This window comes from Cupressus sempervirens, chromosome 8 (assembly GCF_028749045.1).
Source record: "Cupressus sempervirens isolate cs-2001-9-10 chromosome 8, ASM2874904v1, whole genome shotgun sequence".
Taxonomy (NCBI): domain Eukaryota; kingdom Viridiplantae; phylum Streptophyta; class Pinopsida; order Cupressales; family Cupressaceae; genus Cupressus; species Cupressus sempervirens.
Window position 1 is genome coordinate 585,960,432 of NC_143125.1, and position 21,353 is coordinate 585,981,784.

General features: G+C 37.5%; 1 protein-coding gene across 3 annotated transcripts in view; it reads left to right on the forward strand.

The window, feature by feature from the left end:
* The window catches only part of LOC149543796 (pectin acetylesterase 8-like), a 245,235-nt gene that overhangs the window by 136,092 nt on the left and 87,790 nt on the right, over window positions 1-21,353 (forward strand). For all 3 annotated transcript variants that reach the window (XM_089798478.1, XM_089798480.1, XM_089798479.1), the window contains one exon: window positions 10,762-10,886. In XM_089798478.1, the coding sequence (XP_089654604.1) occupies window positions 10,762-10,886 (125 nt within the window). The remainder of the gene's footprint in view (window positions 1-10,761; window positions 10,887-21,353) is intronic.

A 21,353-nucleotide genomic window follows, 5' to 3' on the forward strand; every position in this document is an offset into this window, starting at 1 on the left:
AGTGGTAGTGACAAGGAATCAAACAAGGTGCGAGCGCTATAGAAAGATATGCTTTGAATGATTAAAGAATTAAAGAATTTGAAAAAGAATCCAGACACAGTGAAGGGAGAATTGTGGTGCACAGATTGTAAAGAGGATGGCCATACGAAGGGCTCGTGCTCGAAGAAACAGTTTTGTGATATCTGCCAGGTGGCGGGACATTCTCTGAAAGAGTGCCCATTTAACATGAAATAAAAAGGACACCAGCAGGTGTTACCAACGTAGGAAGCGTCCAGTTGTAATAACACAAGCAATGGTGCAACTTCGGGTGTATATCAGAACAATAATAGATGCGGAAGGGGTGGAAACAACAACAATAACAATGGAGGCCAAAGTCGAATACAATATGATGCGAGTGGATGATCAATGATATAGTGCCGGGCATGCAATCTTTGGGACCACTTTGCTAGTGACTATCCTACGAAGGAGACACCACAACTACTATCCAGATGGTGTGGTTTAGGGGACCACGAAGATGCAAAGTGTCCAAAACAAGGGGTAAATCTATTAAGCATTGAAACGTGTGATGAGAAAGTACTAGTAGTTACACGGGAGCAGGCGAGGAAAGCGAAATATCTGGATGCAAAAGAAGAGAAGGAGAGGTTACAAAAAACATGAACAGAGATAGAAAAGCAGATGAAAGCAGAGAAATCATAAGTCAAAGACACTGCCGAAACTGCAAAAAGGAAATTGGCGGAATAGAACATGATGAGGCAGATAATGCAAACAGAAGTGCCTATTAAACTAAATGACCTTCTCATGATGCCACATTTGTGTATAGCTATTATGAATATGACACTGCCCTCGAGAGTGACGATGGAAGTAAGGGATAGTAAGGGAACAACGGCAGCAAACCCGATGCTACTGGCACTTACAACAGGAAGACACCTGACAGTAGTGGAGATGGGCATTCTGGGTACTGTACTGACGGATACAATTGTAGACGGAGGATCGGGTGTGAACGTACTATTGAAGGGTATTTGGAAAAAGCTAGGACAACCTACATTGTGGCAACCTACTTTCTAGTTACTTACAACAGATCAGCATGGAATAAAACCATTGGGAACCTTGAACCTTGATGGCGGAACCAGTAACAATTGGGACACAACCGTTTTTAATAGATTTTGTGGTCATCCCACTGAAGAGAAGAGGGTACGACACCATCCTTGGATGGGGGTGGTTGTAGCAAGCAAAGGTAAAACATGATAGGAAATGGAGCACCCTATCCATGGAGTGAGGAGGCAGAAGATTCATAATTGATTTGCAGACACAAATGGTAGGGGAAGAGGCAGCGTTGTCAGACTCAGAAGGCGAAGACGAGAGTGATGACGAAGGAAAAAAGAGGATGGAACTAGATGAGGAAGGGGTGTTGAGATTAGGAGGGTCGACTGATGATGACCTAGACTCCGTGAACGGATTGCTACATTGGCAAATGGAAGATTATGAGCTTTTTCCAAGTTGCAACATGTTGGGGGTTGAGGAAGAGAAAGGAAGAAATGAGTTCCCAAAGGAGTACAGTGAACTAAAAGAGGGAGAAGTGCAGATGGATGAAACACCAGCCCATACGTTCAGTGAAGATAAATTGATGAAGTACAAAGAGCCTACGGTGAAAACAATGAACTTGGGCGATGAGAAAAAATTGAAAAACATTCTAGTAGGAGATGATTGGAACTCAGTGTTGAAGGTGATAGCATTCAAAATATTCATGGAGTACAAGGATGTTTTTTCTTGGACATATAAAGATTTAAAAGGAGTGCCACCAGAGCTATGTTTTCACCGGATACCATTGATTGAAGGTGTAGTACCCATACGAAAGCGACCGTATCAAATGAATAAGAACTATGCAGCACGGGTCACAAAAGAAATCGATAGGATGTTGGAGGCAGGAATCATTTTTAAAGTGTAGACAAGTGATTGGGTATCACTAATCGTGATATCCTTGAAAAAGGACATAACACAGATAAGAATATGTGTGGACTTCCGATGTCTAAACGCCGTAACAATCAAAGACCCATTTCCAATACCATTTACAAATAGCATTTTGGAGGAAGTAGCGGGGCATGAAATTTATTCATTCATGGACGAATTCTCCGGGTATAATTAGATATCCATCGCTGAGGAGGACAAATTAAAAACGACATTCATTGTGGAAGATGGGGTATATGCATACAATAGGTGCCGTTCGGATTGTGCAATGCCCCGATGACATTCCAAAGGATTATCTTACACATATTTGATAAAATGTCTGTCGGAAGTTTTAAGGCGTTCCTAGACGACTGGTCAATTTTTAGCATAGAGGAGAAACACATAACGACGCTCAGAGAGTGCATGGAGAGGTGCAGACGAGCGAGATTGGCGTTGAACCCAAAGAAGTGCAGGTTTATGGTGCTATAGGGGAAGCTTCTCGGACACATAGTTTGTAAAGAAGGATTGAAGACGGATCTAGACAAGGTCCGTGTAATCTTGGAGATGCCACCTTCGACGGATGTATCGAACGTAAAGTCATTTTTAGGGCACATCAGTTATTACCAGAGATTCATTAAAAACTTTGCAAAAGTTTCTTATCCGCTGGACAAACTCACCTGCAAGGGTGAACCTTACAGATGGGAGGCTGAACAGAATGAAGCTTTTGAGGGACTGAAAACAAGGTTGCCCATGGCTCTGATTTTGGCCTGTTCGAATTGGGACAAAGAATTTCATGTTCATGTAGATGCATTAAATTATGCTATTGGAGCAACACTGGCACAAACTGGTGACCACAGATTGGACCATCCAATATATTTTGCAAGTAGATTGTTATCGAAGGTAGAGAAAAACTATAGTACGATGGAGCGAGAGGCGTTAGGGATGGTATATGCAGTGCAAAACTTCAGACACTACTTGTTGGCCACGCCATTCGTATTCTACGTGGATCATCATGCACTCCTATACTTGATAAATAAGCCGATTATTCAAGGAAGAATAAATCGATGGTTGCTATTACAGGAGTTCACATTTAAGATTGTGGTACGACTAGGAAAAAGTCATGTAAGTGCAGATCACCTGTCGAGAATAAAATTGGGGGAGCCACCTGAGGGAATTAATGGTGACTTTCTAGATGCATAGCTATTTCATGTTATAGTACTACCAGCCTGGTACACACATATTGGAGAATATCTATCGACAGGGCAATTTTCGAGTGACATGCCACCAAATGAGAGACGGAAATTGGTGCTGAGGAGCAGGACATTTCAGTTAATCAATGGGCTGTTATACAAAATGGGACCAAATCAAATTCTAAGGCGGTGCATCCTAGAGGAGGAAATTCCAAAGGTACTAAAGGAAGCACATGAAGGACTGACAGGAGGACACATGGGGCCGGATAAAATTGCGCGAAAGATACTTTTGGCAGGACTATGGTGGCCAACCATATACAATGATGCTAGGGAGTGGGTCGTTGCATGCGACATATGTCAGTGAGCCAGGAAACCATTGAAGAGAGACTTCATGCCTCTGAATCCCTCGCATGCACAGGAACTTTTTGAAAGATGGGGATTGGACTTCATTGGACCTCTGAAGGTGATCAAAACCAAAAGGTGCCAATACATTGTGGTAGCGATATAGTACTTGACTAAATGGGTAGAGGCATGCGCATTACCGGATAACTCGGTAGTAAGCACAACAAGATTTATTTATGAGCAGATTATTACCAAGTACGGGATTCCATTGTAGTTGACAAGTGATCGGGGATGACACTTTGTTTAAGATCTATCATTCATTGTCAAGCCCATACTATCCGAGAGCCAATGGACAAGCAGAAGCAACAAACAAAATCTTGGTTGGAGTGATTTATAAGTCCTGTGCAATTGAGGGAGAAGATTGGGAAGAAAAGTTGCCATCAGCCCTATGGGCGTACCGTACTTCATATAAAGTAACTACAAGACATACCTCGTTTCAATTGATGTACGAACAGGAGGCAGTGGTGCCGACAGAATTCATGGTACCCAGTTTTAGGATAACAATTGAGAACAAATTGGGTGATATGGAAAGCTTAAGGGAGAGATTGTACAATTTAAACAAACTTGATGAGCGACGGCAGCAGGCACAGTGGGCCATCGAAGTTACACAAAACCGGTGGAAGGCATGGCATGATAAGCACTTAAAATTAAACAACTTTCAACTGGGCTAGTTAGTATTGAAGTATAACGGATGGAATGAAATCAAAGCTGGAAAGTTCAAAGTTAAATGGGTCGGACCATACAAGATACGGGAAGTTGGCTATAACGGAGCAATTAAGTTATGGACACTGGATAGAAAGGAAATACCAAATGCAGTAACTGGATCGAAGTTAAAAATATACGATGAAAGAAATGGTCCCCCGCCGGCAAACAACTGAGAAAAGAAAAAATGTCTGTAAATAATGTATATATGTATAATAAGTAATAAAATATTGAAGTTGAACATAGTTTTAAAGTGCCAAGTAATAAACTATAGTTTTAAAGTGTGAAGTAATAAAGTAATAAAACATGAAGGAGCAGGAAGCAAATTTGTTAATGTGACTGGAATTTTAGATATTGAAAGTGATGGGAAACACAGCCTGCCGTACGGCCTTAAGGGACATAATATGGAACAATATTCAAAACAAATTATTGTAAGAAGTTAAGGACCATATGGACATAGTTAGATGAGAATCAAAAGACCAAGTATAGGACAAGCTAATAACCATACGGCCTTGCAGATACAGTAAAGCTACTGCATGGAAGAAGAGGAAAAAACACTTGAGGTCTAGACATTGTATAGTATATCGTACGAGCTCAATAAGAAAGCAATGGAAGTACAGCCTGAGTCCGTACGGACTTGAGGGGAAAATCACAGGGCTATTCAAGTCTCCGTAAAGCTAGAGGGAAGTCAAAACAAATAAAAGCTCACATAAGATAGAAGGGGATAATTTGAAGCTTGTATGGAAAACAAGAAGCACAAAAGGGGATGAATTGAAGATCGTACGGCTAACCAAGCACACATTCTGGAAAAGATTGTCACCGTACGCTATAAAGATAGGAGGAAAGATGAATCAAAGACCGTACGGCCAAGCAAGCACACATTCTAGAAAAGACCGTACTAAGGGGAAACAATAGGATAATGTGGACCGTACCCTGACACCGTACGACTAGTAGAGAACAACGTACGCCTGGAAAAGACCATTATATGAGAGTTGGGACACATACAAAGGTTGTACGGATGAAGGCATATTGAAAAACTATTCCATATGGTGATTGGCACAGAAAGAGCAAGGGAATCAAAGACCGTACAAAAGCTAGGAGGGAACAGAAGGCGTACAACGAATGGAGTAAGGAGATAGCAAGGCAAGAATTATGCCGTACGGTGTGCCACGGGTCATGAGAATACATAGCTGTATGGTGTGAGGATTTTTAAAAAGAATTAAACCATATGATGTGTTATGGGAGAGAATAGCATAATAGGGAGAACGTACGGATTTTGAAAGAAGAGTTGAAGGGAAAATAGGGCCGTACAACACTCAAAAGAGAAAGGCGGGAAGGAGTGTACGTCTGAAGGGTACCAAGGAAGAGAGGAAACTATACAACACATTTGGAAAAGTAGTGAAGGAAGAAAAACAAGTCATACAGTGTATAGTGGAGAGGGAAAGCTAGCCGTACGACCAATCTAAGAAGAAGCCAAGCCGTACCACCACAAGAGGAGTTGATTTAGAGATTCCCACAGTACAGAGTGTTACATTCGAAGGGTTAAGTGGTGCGGAATATCAGAAGTGGTGGCAGGAGACTCCAGGCAACCACCAAGTGAAGGCTAGTATTCGGAAAGTACAAGTAGAATGGGTAGTGCAAATGCCAGTATTTTGTATTAGAGACTATGAAGGGTTTCTACGCATAATGATAGAAACGTATGACAGGTTCTCTCGAACCAATATGTTTGAATATCTTGTTTGTAATTTAGTAGTATCATTCAAACTGGCTGATTTTACATGGGTATTTGGGATACATGGTCATGCACAAGGCAGAAGAAAAATAGAAAGCAAGCGAAAAAAGATGAGTCGTGAAGTGAAGTTAAAGTTGATACAGCTTGTGTGCATAGACCTGTTGCAGGCGGAACAGGAGGCTCTTTCAGACATGTCCAAAGGCAGAGGGTTAAAGAAATCTAATATTCAGGAAGGTCACTGGTGTTGTTTGATGGACATAGTGAAAAGCTGCCTCATAGGTTCGAGTTGCGCTTCGGATATCTCTTTCCCCCATATAGCAATGATGAACGGGGTTTTGCACAACAGGGTATATGACTGAGGACCATTATTGGCCGAACAGATGTCGGAATTATGACATTGCAGTACAGAACATTTTATATGCCGCATTATGCTATCGGCATGTTCTTGGAGGCAACGACGTAGATGATTCCGAATAATGCACTGGAGGACAAATCGGGACCACTCGCATCTGGCAAACCACCTATTATGCAGTGGAGCCATTTGGATACACTTGGCAATAAAACCATCGAACATAAATGACCGAGGCCAGACGATGGGAACACAGATAGTAGTCAAGAGGAGACATCTTCAGAGTAGAGTGGGATCGAGGGAGAAGAGGAAGAGGACGTGGAGGTAGATGTGATCACAGCTACACCATTGAGATTTTCGTGGCTTGTACTTTTGGCTATGACACTTGGTTCCTGTGGGCATGCATGGCATTCTAGGATTTGGTTAATTCAGGCAGCCAGTGGTGATGACACCAGCTTCAGCTATGACGTAGCCCACCATAGAGACACGAGCTATTTCGGATGTAGCAGAGGCACATTCGTCACCAACGGAGATAGCAGCTCCGGAGGTACCGATGGAGCCGGCTTTTGAGACTCTACCAGAGACAGGGGATGAGACTTTGGTACCTGATGTGAAGATGGACACAGAGACGGGTAATAGAGGTACCGACAAGCGAGGAGTTGGGGGCATTAGGTGTTCGATTGGATGTGGTGGGTTCTGATGCAGTGCTTACAGGAGATACGACACTACTGGCATCACTTGATGAGATAGATAGAGCCGAACCCAGAAGCTTAGTGCTTACCTGGGTACACGGTTCCACCAAACCCTGGCACCTCAAGTGATGTACCTACCGACCCCCATGCGGGAAGCAGTTTTGGAGAACCCATTATAGGATGTTGGGCAGACACAGGGTGAGGGAGTACCGCATAGCACTGTTGAGCGTATGGCGGAAGTAGTGGAGAAGGCTATAGGTGCACAACAGGAACATCCAATAGTGGGGGAGGTAGGGATGAGAGAGACATTTCTTGCTGACATAGCAGCTCTAGCGACTTGGGCTCGCCAAGTGTTAGATTCGACAGAAATTCAGGCGTTGGATTTAGTGTTGAACGAGTTGGAGGGAGTCATCTTTTATGAGGTTGGGATGCCTAGTTGCCTTTACAGTTTGTTTTGAGGAGCGAGGATGGTCGGATGTGGAGACTCCAGAGATGCGGTAGGATTGGGCCACGATGAGAGATCCTAGTATGGAGAGCCGGGTAGAGGCTTTGACTCATGAGATAGTGAAGTTACACAAGGAGGTGTATTACACTCTTCGAAGGAGTCAAGTGGATCGGGTAGCAGCTGAGAGGGCTCGGGAGGAGTCAGTTGCCAGGTTAGCTTCAAAGAGGGTAGCCTGGCAATCCGAGAGGGCGGCCTGAGAATCCGAGAAGACAACCCTAATAGACAGACAGAGTCAGCTACAAAAGTTAGCAGCAGAAAAGGAACAAGTTGTAGCAAGAAAAGAGAAAGAGTTGGGAGAAATTGCAGAGATGATGCAGTCAGCCCTAGAGCTTCAGATGGAAGTAGAAGCAGAACTGAAGATTAGGAAAGAGCAAGTCTACAAGCTACGGGCGGAGTTGAACGAGTTGAGGGCGCGGAAGGCCACTATGCCAGGGACGCATCCCTTTGTTTAATATTGTTGATGTGTTTTGTTTATTTTGAGTTTTGTTGTATTGTCGTCCGGAGACAACTTTTCTTTTGGGGGGGATGATGTTCTCGGTAAAATCTATATTGTAGCCGATGGGTAGAATAGTATCCAAACAGGCCCGTGATGCTTAAGTCACCCCTTTAGAAAGGTATATGTACACTGTCCGAGATGGACTTTGGAATCATCATTGTAATCATTGTATTCGGATTGTAATCATTGAGTACATATATGAATAAAGTATCTGCTCTGTGTTGTATTGTGCTATACTACATGTGTTAAGTTTCTTTATCTTGTATGGTAAACACAGACCTGCGGTGTGTGTTTGGAGTTTGTGAATAGCAAATAGTAACTTGTATTTTCAATTGGAGGAATTTCTGTGCACAAATAGACCTGCCGTTTCACATTCTGTGGCAGAGATTGAAGTTGTTCAGGCCCGTTGATCATTATAATGTGTGGAGACTGGTTTGTTTTAGCTGTGTCCCCAATTGGAGGACCAGAATTGCATTGTGGCGACCTGCGGTTTCCAAATTAAGTCCTGCAATCATTGCCAGCCAGCCTACATTCAGATCAGTGGTCCTGTGTCATCTTTCTAGGCCCACGACCTCTCTATTTGCTCTGAGATCTTTATTCTTTGGGGCTTTTTGTAACTCTCTTGGGGCCCTGGATTATATTACATGCATTCACGTGGCAAAGAGGAGAACTTGCGATCTGTTTCAGGGGTATGTGTTAGAGCTGCAAACAATTAGGCGCTCTGCAAATTGACTTAGAGTCTACAGCCAGCGTAATTAATTCTGGAGCTGTGCATTATAGTTGGGCCTTCATTGCATTATTATTTTGCATATCTTGCAAGTTTCAAATGCTATTTAATTTAAATTTATGTAATCACAGTTACAGAGTTGAGTTTTGTGCAGGGAAATCAGAATAGGGTCAGCAAAGAGTTTGTTATTCCTTGCAAATAACTTCTTTTGCATTGCATAGTTTTCCATTAACATTATTATCCAAAATTCAAAGGCCTAAACCAAAGGATGTATACATTTGCAATCCATTGGCTAAGTAGTAGAGTTGGTTCTTATTTATTTTAGTGTTAGTGAGATTGCCTGTGAAGTGTTTGAGGAAATGTCAAACAATTAAATAACCGAGAAATTTAGAGTTTGTCAAGCTATAACCGGGCAGAGTTATTACATGTTTTGGTGAGATTTTGGGTTATTGGGGGGTAGCTCGTGTTTAAATATATATGCTGTCCTATTGTCTTGGTTTCTGTCTGAGTTTGAAGGCATCATGGTGGCGCCACTGTTTTGGTCCAGGAGATTATGTTGTGGCTGTTGGGGATATAATGTAAAGGAAGCTCTGTATAGGTGTTTCTCATGCTGTTTTTCACATATTTCTCATATGAATTAATGTAAGATGTCAAGTTAGGGTCCAAAAGATTCTAGACAAAATCAATTGATGCCCTCTTCATAGGGATGGTTCAGAAGTAGGATATTTTGAAGTTGGCCTGTAATCTCTGTGAGAGTGTATTTTTTTGGTGTAGTGGCCAAACAACTATTGTAAATATTTCCTAATAATTAATGTAAAGTTCCACCTTGGTGCATTATCTAGCAAAATAAAATTCAGTGCATGCATTTTTTTTGGTAAATTTATTTTTAACAATATGAAAAATTGTGTGTATATATATATATATATGTCTATACATATATGTATATGTAGACACGCGGACACACACAGTTTAAATCTTTAATTCAATTAGAAGTTTCAGAAAATACAAATTTTTTGAAGTTATTTTTAACTATATGAAACAAATGAAAACTTGAGAGATTTCTATATTTTTATTTTAATAAAGTTTTTAAATGGCTGTATGCAAAATATGGTGCACACTGGTGATGCAAAGAAAAACACAGACTACGCTAGACAAATGAAGGAAAATAAATAAGAAAAATGCAAAGATTTAATAGCTGATGCTGATTGAACTCTTGCTCTAGTTGTTAAATTCTGCTATGATGGCATTTGGTGTTGGGGTAGGGTTCTAATGAAAATTGCTCTGGAACCAGATAGGGTGGGTGATACCATGATAGCACTGCTGGAACCAACAAACTCTTAAGGTTTCTTCCTAGGTCACAAGCTTTGGAAACATTTCAAGTATACCAATTTATGGTCTCCATACTACCACACTATTTCATGTAGGTTATTTTTTATTTTTTTCTTGAGAATATGTTACCATATTTAGAAAATAGAACAAGTATATTGACATTTCTGACATATTAACTTTCCAGAGACAAAATTGATGATGTCTGTGTAGAGTCATTGTCATATAAATGCTATTTGATTTTGCATCAATTCTCTCAAACAAATTACTAAGAAATAATAGAGGATTGTGTAGCTAGGTTTTTCTACTCCTTAAAGGTTTTATTTTTTAGAAGGCAAGGAAGCATTAGATATGAATCAAAATATTATAATTAAATGAGATTGGTTTTTGCTAAATTTGGATTCATAGAAATACTTAGAATACATAATATTTATTTTACAAGTTTCCTTGTAATTTGAAAAGTGCATATAGTTTTTAGAGAAGGTTAAATGATATTTTAGAAAACTATTGCAAAATGTTTCAGTGAATTTTCTCTCTTTTTCCTAATATATTTCTTAAAATATATTCAAGGGTTTAACAGATCACTTGTAGAAAATTGTTGGTTAGTTGGGTGCCTTTATATTAATTTCTTTAATCTTAGTTAAATATGCGTCTTCGGCCATTGTGGAAAAATTAATAAAATGAAATGAGCTGCAGGGTCTCCTTTCAGGATGCTCTGCTGGTGGATTGGCATCATTTCTACATTGTGATGATTTTCGAGAGCTTCTACCTCAACATGCACAAGTGAAATGCCTTGGAGATGCCGGATTCTTCATTCACACGTGAGGTCTTTGAATCTTTGTGTTTTTTTCTACCAATTTACTTGTATTTTCTAGAGAGCTTTTTTAGCTAGTGGTTTCATCCTTGTGGAATACCATAACATCCGTGCACACATACAAATAATTAAAATAAACCTTTTGCAAATTTTCTAAAAATAAATAAATAAATGCTCATCTATTTGAAAGGCATGTGCACTTCTACAAAATTGCAAACTACAGATAATGGAAGAGTTTATCTCATTCATAGGGAGTCTTCCATTGCTAATAAACAAAGCAATACAAATATTGCGACATGACAAAGAAGGCAGTTCACTTCCATATGGGTCTTAATCCATTTATTATGCAATCCTGCAAAAGGAAATAAGTTGAGTAATTTTAGATATTCATGAAGAATTTTCTATTGTTCATAAACAATGTCATAGAAAAGGAGACCTTAACAGAAACCCCCTGCCATAAGGTTCTTAGTTCATATGTTATGTGACTCACAAAAAAAAAACATCGTATATAATAGTAGTTATATTAGTGGTCATAATTATTTAGATGAATTTGTTCTGTTCATAATATAAATTGGGCAGGAGTTTTATGGAATGGGTTGTGGGCAGTGGTAACTTTTTCTACTATTGCCTATTTCTATGCTGGGCCTTTACTTGCTAGCATAATACCTCTATTGTTTCGAAAGATATGCAATAATTAACTTGGATTTAGTAGTTGTGCTCTGGTAGTCGTTTTATTTGCTTATTTGAGATGCACTTTTCTATAATATTATTCCATTGAGATCTTGAAGATAGTGTTTTACCCACATTATAGGAAGGGAGATAACTCCTCCCCTTTTATGGCTACATGAATCAAAGGGACAAATTGCTTTCTCACTATCCTGGAGCTTAATCGTGCTACACAAAAACTTAAGGAACATGAAATAAAGTAAAATAAAAAGTAACCTGCTAATATACAACAACTGTACACTTTGTTCCTTGTTGAAAAGGACAACAAAGGAAAAGAAGAAGGAATGTAATAGGAACTCAGCAAACAACAAAGATTCTTTAAAAATTCCTAGAAATTGATCTCTTTTAATTTCTTAAACCATTCTACATGTAAATAAATAAATTCCAAATGTACATAGAAACTACAAACATTATTTTTTGCATGTGTGTTGGGGTCGAGTATGGCTGCTGACTTGGTGGCTAATGTAGATGATTTGGCAGGGTGATGTGGCTTTCCCTATGGAGGTCATGTCGAGTACTAATTTTGATTTAATAAATGGAAAGGAGGGCTTTATTAACAATGATGATGACAACACATAGATTGGATGGTTTTATGAATACGAGGTGCATGTGGGACTATATGGAAGGGTGTAATTATGATTTCACCTTTTGGCCGCACATTTTGTGGGTGTTTTTGAGCACCCTGGTTTTTATTATTACTCACCATTACTTGGTTTTAAGAATTAAAAATTTCCATTTCTGTGTGAGATCCTTGGTGAGTGAGTTAAGGAGAAGAAATATGGGTGAGCAACGCAGGGGAAGGGATCCCCCAAACTATGATAAATGGAGAAGGTGGACCAAGGTGTGGGAGATTTTGTAGAAGGGTGGGTTGACTCCTTTCAAGGAGAGATTGCATAGGGGTAAGCATGAAGTTACAAATTTGTTTTTGAGGAGCTGGTTTGAAGGACTTTAAATGTGGATGGACAGAGCTTCATTGTCATAGAGGATCTCATTTCGAAGGTGATGGGCATCACCATTGTGGGGAAGAAATTCTATAGAGATAGGAAATTTTGACGTTGCCATTGAGGAATTTCCAAAGGAGCCGGGGGAAAGCAAAGCCCTAATTAAGGAAGGTAAACCTTTTTATTACCTTATGTGCATTAAAAAGTTATGAAGATTCGTCCTATGTGCCATAGTGTATTATGTTACTCTGGATGGTTGGTTCACTTGTGTTTGTTCCCACCACTTTGTTCTCTTGAATCACTTCAGGCATGGTATTAAAATTTCTATTCCTTTTACTTGTACACTTCTTTGAGTTGATGTATTGACGTTATTAGGGAAAAAGTGCTTACCAATCCACCCTTGCATGATGGCCTTATGTTACCAATTAATGAGTATATTAAGGTCCATTCTATTGAGAAATCCATTGAAGAGAAGGGTGTTTCGGAGGAAGAAGACGAAGAGTCTAAGTCTACGCAGGATTACTTCGATATTGAAGATAGTGAGGGGATGCATTTGGAGGATTTTGAGGTTACCAATACTAGGGGTAGGGGGAAGGGCTCTTCCTCCAAAGCCCCTGTGAGTCCTATTAGGAAAGAGACCAAGGGTTCATTAGCCAAAAGATAGACAAAGGTCATTGTTTCCTCTAATGAAGAGTACGGGGAGGATGATATGGACATTGATAATGAGGAGGGTGTTAGTAGGAAGAAGCAGGGTAAATTTGTCGAGAAAAATAAGAAACAAGAAAAGGTTCAAGGCAGTGAAGGAAAATAGGGTCTCTGACTCTTCCTTGAAGCTCATCTAGGAGAAATATAGAGACAATTCCCCTGATAGAGAGGATGATTTTGTTCTCAAGGATTCTCCTTTATAGAATTCACAGGTGCCCTCGATGGATAACCTTGTTCACTCCCTTGTTAAAGATACTCCAGTTAGGGTGAAAGATTGCGTGGACTTGGATATGGACACAATGTAGATGGGTATTGCTAGGAGAAGATTGATTTGATGCTTGGTGGTGAGGAGTCGAATGAGATTGATCTTAGGAAGCTGATTGATCCCTCAATGTTGATTCTTAGTGAGTCCAGCAAAGAGCCCAAGTGAAAGATCCCTGATGGATCTCTGCAAATCTGCTGTAGATTTATTTTATTTTTTTTGTTTTTTCCTGTTTATTAATGTTTTCTTGTAGAACAGGCAGATCTCTGAATTATAGAGCCAAATAAAAGATCCAGTACATTTCCTCTAACAATGATGCCACAACTGGCTGATGAAAACGAGTTGATAAGATGCAAGAATCTGCTGCTGAGTAACCGATTTTTCTATGTATCCAAGTGCTGCAGATGACAGAGTACAGCTGCAAGTACAGCTGCAATAAATGACAGTGTACGGCTGCTAGAATTCACCTCCCATACGCCAAAGAACATGCCCAACAAAACAAACTGTAGGCCCAAGTTGAAGTGGCGTCTACCTTCCTCCTGAATACTGTTGAAACTACTGAGAAACCAATACCCAATGCTGCTGAGGGTTACGTCCCAGCCAACAATTACCCTGGGGTTTGCGTCCCAGAATGCAAATCGCTCAAGCAGAGCAAATCTGAAAAGAAGTGTTTGAAAAATATGCATAATCATGAGAAATGGCGCCCATCTCCTTATAACCCCTTGCAAAGCAATTCGAACCCTAAAGTGACCCCCAATTGGTGTTGGCTATTAAAAAAATGAATTAAATCTTATTTTAAAGTGACCATGTCACTAGAAAATGACCTTTTCCACCATAGTAATAAATCCGTTCATCGAATTGCCCTGAGACCAAAGAGGAAGATTTAGAGAATTTCAAGACCTTTCCAACGAGCTATCATAACATGGGATACACATCCAGATGAGGCCAAAATTCCCTTATTACTCCAAAATGGCTATTAACTTAGCCTTATTTAAATATTGAACGCTAACTTAGGAAATATTAAAAATATAACCCAAATAGCCACAAACTGCCCAACTGACATCACAAACCATAAAATCATCCGGTCACCTGTCTGTGACTGAAGTCGGAAATCAAGGATCCACTGGCAGTCTCATCCCTAAAATCTAGGGATGCTCCTAAAATTTAGGAAACAAGCCCTATCCCTCTGAAACTGAACCCAAAGGGTCATCTCATGGAAACCCAGCCCTGGGCATGATCATACCTCCTAAAAAGTAGGAATGAACCCCATAAATGTAGTAACTCCCTCCTAAAAACAAGGAATGTCACCCAACTGATCAATACCCACTAGAAAACCAAGTCCCCAACATTGAATAACCATACTGGGTCTCTATCCAACCCTGTCAGCCTACAAGACCCCATAATAAGCTGACTCACATGTCTCTGTTAGACTGAGCTAGAGTGGGGACATGACACCAAGATGGATATTTTGAACAATGCCAAGAATAACCTCTCAATTAACTTTAGATCCATCAAATGGCTTTACCATGAAATTAATGACATAAATGGCAGGATGCTGGCCTTGGAAGGAAAATTAACAATTAGGACAAAGAGAGTGCTAATAAGGAAAGTCCGATTTTTGGCCTGCATTTGACTTTTTTGTGAGCTTTTTGTTCAACAATATCGTGTCCTTTTTTTGGGGGCATTTTTGACCTATTTTTTCTACACATCTGTAAAGGGTGGCATCTAGGGTTTTTACAACCCTTTGTCTATGATTTTTTGCCAGAATAGTTTCTTTTCTAACTATTTTTATAATCAAATTTGCCATTTTTTTGTTTTTTCAAAAATCGCTAGCGTTTATTTTGAAACTCTCTTTTTCCATGCTGTTTTAAAAAACGTTTTGCAAATTCTTGATGGGTTTTTGCATATCTCAATTGGGACGGTCTCTAATTTTTCTTGGTGCATCATTTCTTGTGCCTCAATTTTTGAGCTAGGCAATTTAGAATCTAATTTCGAATTCTTTCTACATTTTTCGAGCAATTTAGAAACTAGATGAATGTAAGCATATATATATATATATATATACACACACACACACACACACACACACATATATATATATATATATATATATATATATATACATATTAATATACATATACATACACACACACACACATATATATAATATCGAGAGATACTCACTTTATCATGCCACATTATATTCTTGTTATCGGGCACATACTAATCAAAGGTTGTTTGTTATTGTTATTATGAAACATGCCTCCAAAGAGGCATGCCTCTACATGACCCTTGGGCCACATAGAGACATGATTCTTCGGAGTCATGTATTCTAATCATATATATGTGCACTATGGCCGCAGGGAAAGGTATCAATCTATGACATTTCCAGTACCTGCAGTTAATAAATAATCATTTTATGAACATTGCACTTTGTTGATATTATTGCATCAGTTATATATCACTTCAGTCATAACAGTATACAGTTGAAAGAGGGAAGATAAACTGTGATCACTGCCAAAGAAGTAAATACATTCAGCACTATTCAAGTAAGATATTCTCTGCAAGCATTTATTTTGTAATTGTTTTATCTATCAGAGATCCACAATAATTAACAGTATTATTTATTCCATACATGTTTTCCAAGGATGTGAACATGTCACATACGTTATGTAATTTTGATATGATTGGAAGTATATGATCCTTTACAACATCCACTAATATCATGATGGCTTTGTTATTATTTTTCATCTATTGACGTTTCTTGCCATCTTTTCTAGGTATAGATGTTTCCTTTTCCACGAATGACTCCAACTCATGTATTCAAGGAGAGGCTAGAGGAAATAGAGTGGGGATCAGCGACCCCAAGCACCTTGAGGGCATCATCCCAAGAGTAGCTTAAGGGTGTGGTCCGTAAACTTTGAGGGAGAGCCTATTGAGGATTGGTGTCCAAGCAATCCAATTACATTTAAAGCGTCCTTCCTAAACTAAAATAATAATAAGGTTAGCACGAATGTAATGATCATGGATCCCTAATTTGTGTTAATTTGGACTAAACGTTGTAAAGGGGTGATACAAGTGGTATTGATAACTAAATCAGAATTTTATAAAAATATATATTGATACTCAATCTATTGTTATTTGGCTAAGGGAAGGTTGTGATGTTACCAAGGAGGGGCTTGTATAAATTCCATGCAATCGCTCATTGTCCCAAGATAGGGCACGAATCGGCGGGCTTGAGTGCCTTGCAAACATCGACCTAAGAAAAGCTTAAGTGCTTGGACCTATAAACTTTGAGGAAATTCATCGGTAGTGTTGTCTAAGAAACATGGTTAACATCAACTCTTTTTGTCTTAAGATGAATTAGTAATAAGGTTGGATATGAGCACTAAAAATGAGCATATAATCCTATTAGGAAAAATTCCAATTGGTATTAAGTTTGGGAGGATAGAACAAAAGTTTATTCAAGGAGAGGCTAGGCTGCTAGTGTAAATCTAACCAATCGGTAATTCTCAAGATAGGGTAGGGATCAGCGACCCTGAACGCCTTGTTGGCAAGCCCTAAGAAAGTCTTAAGGGCTAGAATTTGTAAACTTTGAGGGAAACCTTCGAGTTTGTTGCCTAAGAAATCTGTTTACATCCTAAGTATTCTCCACTACAATAATATTAAGAGCAAAACAAAACAATTGTCCAAAATAAACATGGAAGGAAAACAAGCATCTTGCTAAGTGGGCAACCTTGTATGAATGCTTAACACTTGTCACCGAGGCCAAGGGGGCCAAAGTTCCGCCCTTGGGCATAGAATGGGATTGGCTTTGAGAACTTTATCGTGGCTCAATGTTTTGAAACTTATATATACATGTTTGTACATGATAAATTTGTGGTTGCAAAGCCCATAATCAAAAGCATAAAGAAGTAGATTTTGTAAATCATTTTCCTAACCCCAATTCATTGCAAATTATTGAATGTAACATTTGGTTAAGAATGCATGTATGTGTCTACATTGTGTATGCTTTGTGTCTACATGGATTCATGTGTCTATATTGTGTATGCTTCATGTCTTCATGCATTCATGTGTCTACATTGTGTATGCTTCGTTCCTTCATGCATTCATGTGTCTACTTTGTCCAAGCTTCACGTTTTCATGTATACATATACGACATATATACCTACCTAGTGTCTTCTTGCATCCTAGTGTATATTTTTATGCTAGTTCTATGAGAAAAGTTTGGTATAATTGGTCCTGCTTGAGGACAAGCGAAATTGGAGAGGGAAGGATTGTCGTGTCACTTGTTTTGATGTCCCCAATTTGAAATAAATAAACAATAATTGAATAAAAATAAAAATAAATTCATTACACTTTATTTGCAATATATTTATTAAATTTTTTTAAAAATAATAATATATAATGTAAATATATTAATATATTATAAATAAAGAATTAATAATAATGATAAAATTTAAAAATTTAAATTACTGATGTAATCATAATATAAATAAATGATTTTATTATTTAAATACATAAATATTATCCTATATAATAATATGATTGTTATTTTAGGCAAGAGCCTACAACACAACGGTGAAATGTGAGCCTCTTATATGGGAGGTCTTGGGTTTGAATCTACTTGAGTTTAAAAAATAATAATAATGAACCTTGGCTTTGGCCTCTTACCGATCCAAAAGAAAAAAATATGGTTCTTATTTCAAATATAAATTTAATATTTTATAAATAATATTATATATTCATAATAATATTATAATATATAGTAGTATTTATTATATGGAATATAGAATACAGTAATATATATATAAATAAAATAATATCATACCTTCTTCCAAAAAGCGTGACTCTAGAAAAAGTATATATTGTAATATATCACAAGGGAAGAAACATTCGAATGTAATTTGCATTTTACTAAAGTTAAAATTAAACATAAAATATGGAATTCCCAAATGGGGACATACACCATGTTAAGGAATTAAGAGCCATGAGGAATGAATGGGTCTCTTGCCCTGAATTATAACACTTAATTACACTGTTTGATTTTGACCATTGTGTAATCACATAATTGTTTTTTATCATGAGACACATGCTTTGTAAATTATAATCATTGTTTGTTAAGTCAACTTTACACTTAGCCTATTACTTACTAATTGGTCCTATGGAGTGGAGTTGGTATGTAAATAACATCACATGGATGATTTATTAGTTTTGATCGGTCTTTCTCTTAATAGATTGATATCACTGTGTAGTTATTGCTGAAGATATTTGTCTTTCTTATGTGGATACATTGAATTTCTAATGGACTTATCATTGATTCAGTTGATATTATGGACTCATTGTTGCAATTTTTTCTCTTTGAGAGACTTCTATCATGTCCCTATTTTGAGGTAGAATTTTAATAATAATAAACTAATAAAGGATTATTAAATAAATAATGATAATAAAATCATATTAAAGTTAAACATTAAAATAAAAACATAAGAAATAATAATAAATTATTAATCATGCTTATAAATAATGCCATATGATAATCTATTATCAATAAAATAATAATTAAATTACAATGAATGAATAAATTAGTAAGATTAACTACAAGAAACAATATAGTAAAAGGTATGTGTAATGTCCATGTTCCATCTTATGATATTGGGGACAAATTTCTCCAAAGCACAAAAGATTTATTTTGATAAGACTAATAAAAATGTACGAGTGATAGTAACACATTGTCTTCCCTACTTCCATTACTATCAAAATAAAATGCATGGAATAATCCTTTCAAATTTTGCAATATTCCTATCTGCTTTCCTTCACCATTTATATATATTTCTTTCAACATTTATCGTAATTCCTTCATCTTTATCTTGCTTCATTCATTAATACTATATTGATAAAGTTTACTTAATCGTACGTCCATTATAGTTTATGCTATGTTGGTCTATAGAATGAATGGTTGCATTGCTAGATATGAGTGCTTCCATCATATATTCTGTCTTGAGACTAATAAAATCTTAGTAACTGTATTCATATATATGAACCATTGTTGAGTGTATCATTTCTTGTCGCTAAATCCATTGTAAGGCTATAGCGCTATTATTTCTAGGTTGCATATGTCATTTAACATCCCCCTTTAGCACCCTTGGAGACTAAAGCATGATATAATCATTATTCTTAAATTCTGATAATTCTTTATTGTCCCTTCTCTTTTTCCTTAACCCTGCAGTAATTATTCTTTGTGTGCTTCATGGGTAATATATTTTGTACCAAAATATCGATGGTATTTTGTTGATCACTAAATGTGTACTTTTCTGATCCTCCTCTCTAGCTTTGTGGTCGATTCCCCATATTTGAGCATAACTTTACTATACGAATACTAGGGAAAGTCAACACTAATGTCTGATCATAGTCTTCGGGGATCCACCATCTCTTTCCTGATTAAAAATGACCTTGCTGCCAAGTCTTTGGGCCATATAATTATTTGCATCTATGATGATCTGTCTATGATTGAAATGTATCATCCTTTTCAAATCTCTGGGTGCTTCTCCTCTATCGATCCATTTTTTTGAGCTCCTTACCCGTATTAGACGTATTCCTTTTGTGTCATTACATGTTCTTCACTAGTATTTATTTCCCTCCCGTCTTCCTTATCGTTGGCTGAGCTATTCTTCTTTGTCTAATGTCCCACTACACCATCGTGACTTCTCATGCCTCCATATTGACGGAGATATGTTTAATTTAGATAGTGGATATTGGTCACACCAAATACTTCGTCTATTGAGTTTGGTTGTGATATTTCTCATCTATATTTTGAGTGGATTTTGATTTTTTTTTCCCGTCTGCATCTTCATTCATTTGCAGATATCATTGTCTTTGTTCTTCCATATTTCTCCTCGAACATGGCTAGTTGCATTTCTCCTTTTTCCTCATTGCTTGTCAACCATTCTCTGGCTCATGTTGATTGTCAAATCATTCACACAAGGCATATTAAATGGTTCACAAACTATTTCATCTTTCCTCTATTTGCTATATTTGATCTCATCTCAGTCTTTCTTCATCAAGGATTCTTAGTCATTTGAAATTATTGTATCCCTTGATAACTTTGACCACCCTGTGGAACCTTTCAAATATACATTGTTAATCAATGGTGGCCTGTTTCTTAACTACTAGTCCTTGGGTGTTGCCGTTGCTATTTGACTTTGTTGTTTTAGACCTTTCGTTGTTCCACATAAGATCCTTATATAGACGTGGTTGTCTTACATAGGTATCCGTTGAACCTATCTTGTCCAATCTAATTACTCTTCTTCAACTTGATGGTCACCCTTCCTATATGTTCTTTCTGTGATAATCCTTTAAACTCTACCCTTATTGTTGCTGGTCACATGGAGACCACTGTCGATCTATAATTGTTGAATGGTGGTTTCTTTCTATATATATCCGCATAGGCAATGTGGTCGCGTACTTTCATGATTTTGATTAACATAAAGGTTGGAAAAATTAATATATATTTGTATAATCAATGTTTATTATATAACTATTACATCCATTGATATAACATTATATTATATCAATTTGGTTAAGATAATATATTCAATAATAATTTGTGCTATAATATTTATTTATTTATCTATACAATACTATTATTCCTTTAATAATATTTTAGTTAATAATTTTTTAATTTGATTATCATTAGTATAGTTGCTAAAGTTATATACATTATATTGTATTATATCAATTGTTACATCTCATTCTTCATTATTATAGTAGATTAATATTATAATAAATTTTAGTAATAGTTATATATTTTGTTAGCTTATTTTTATTATTCCTTATTAAATTT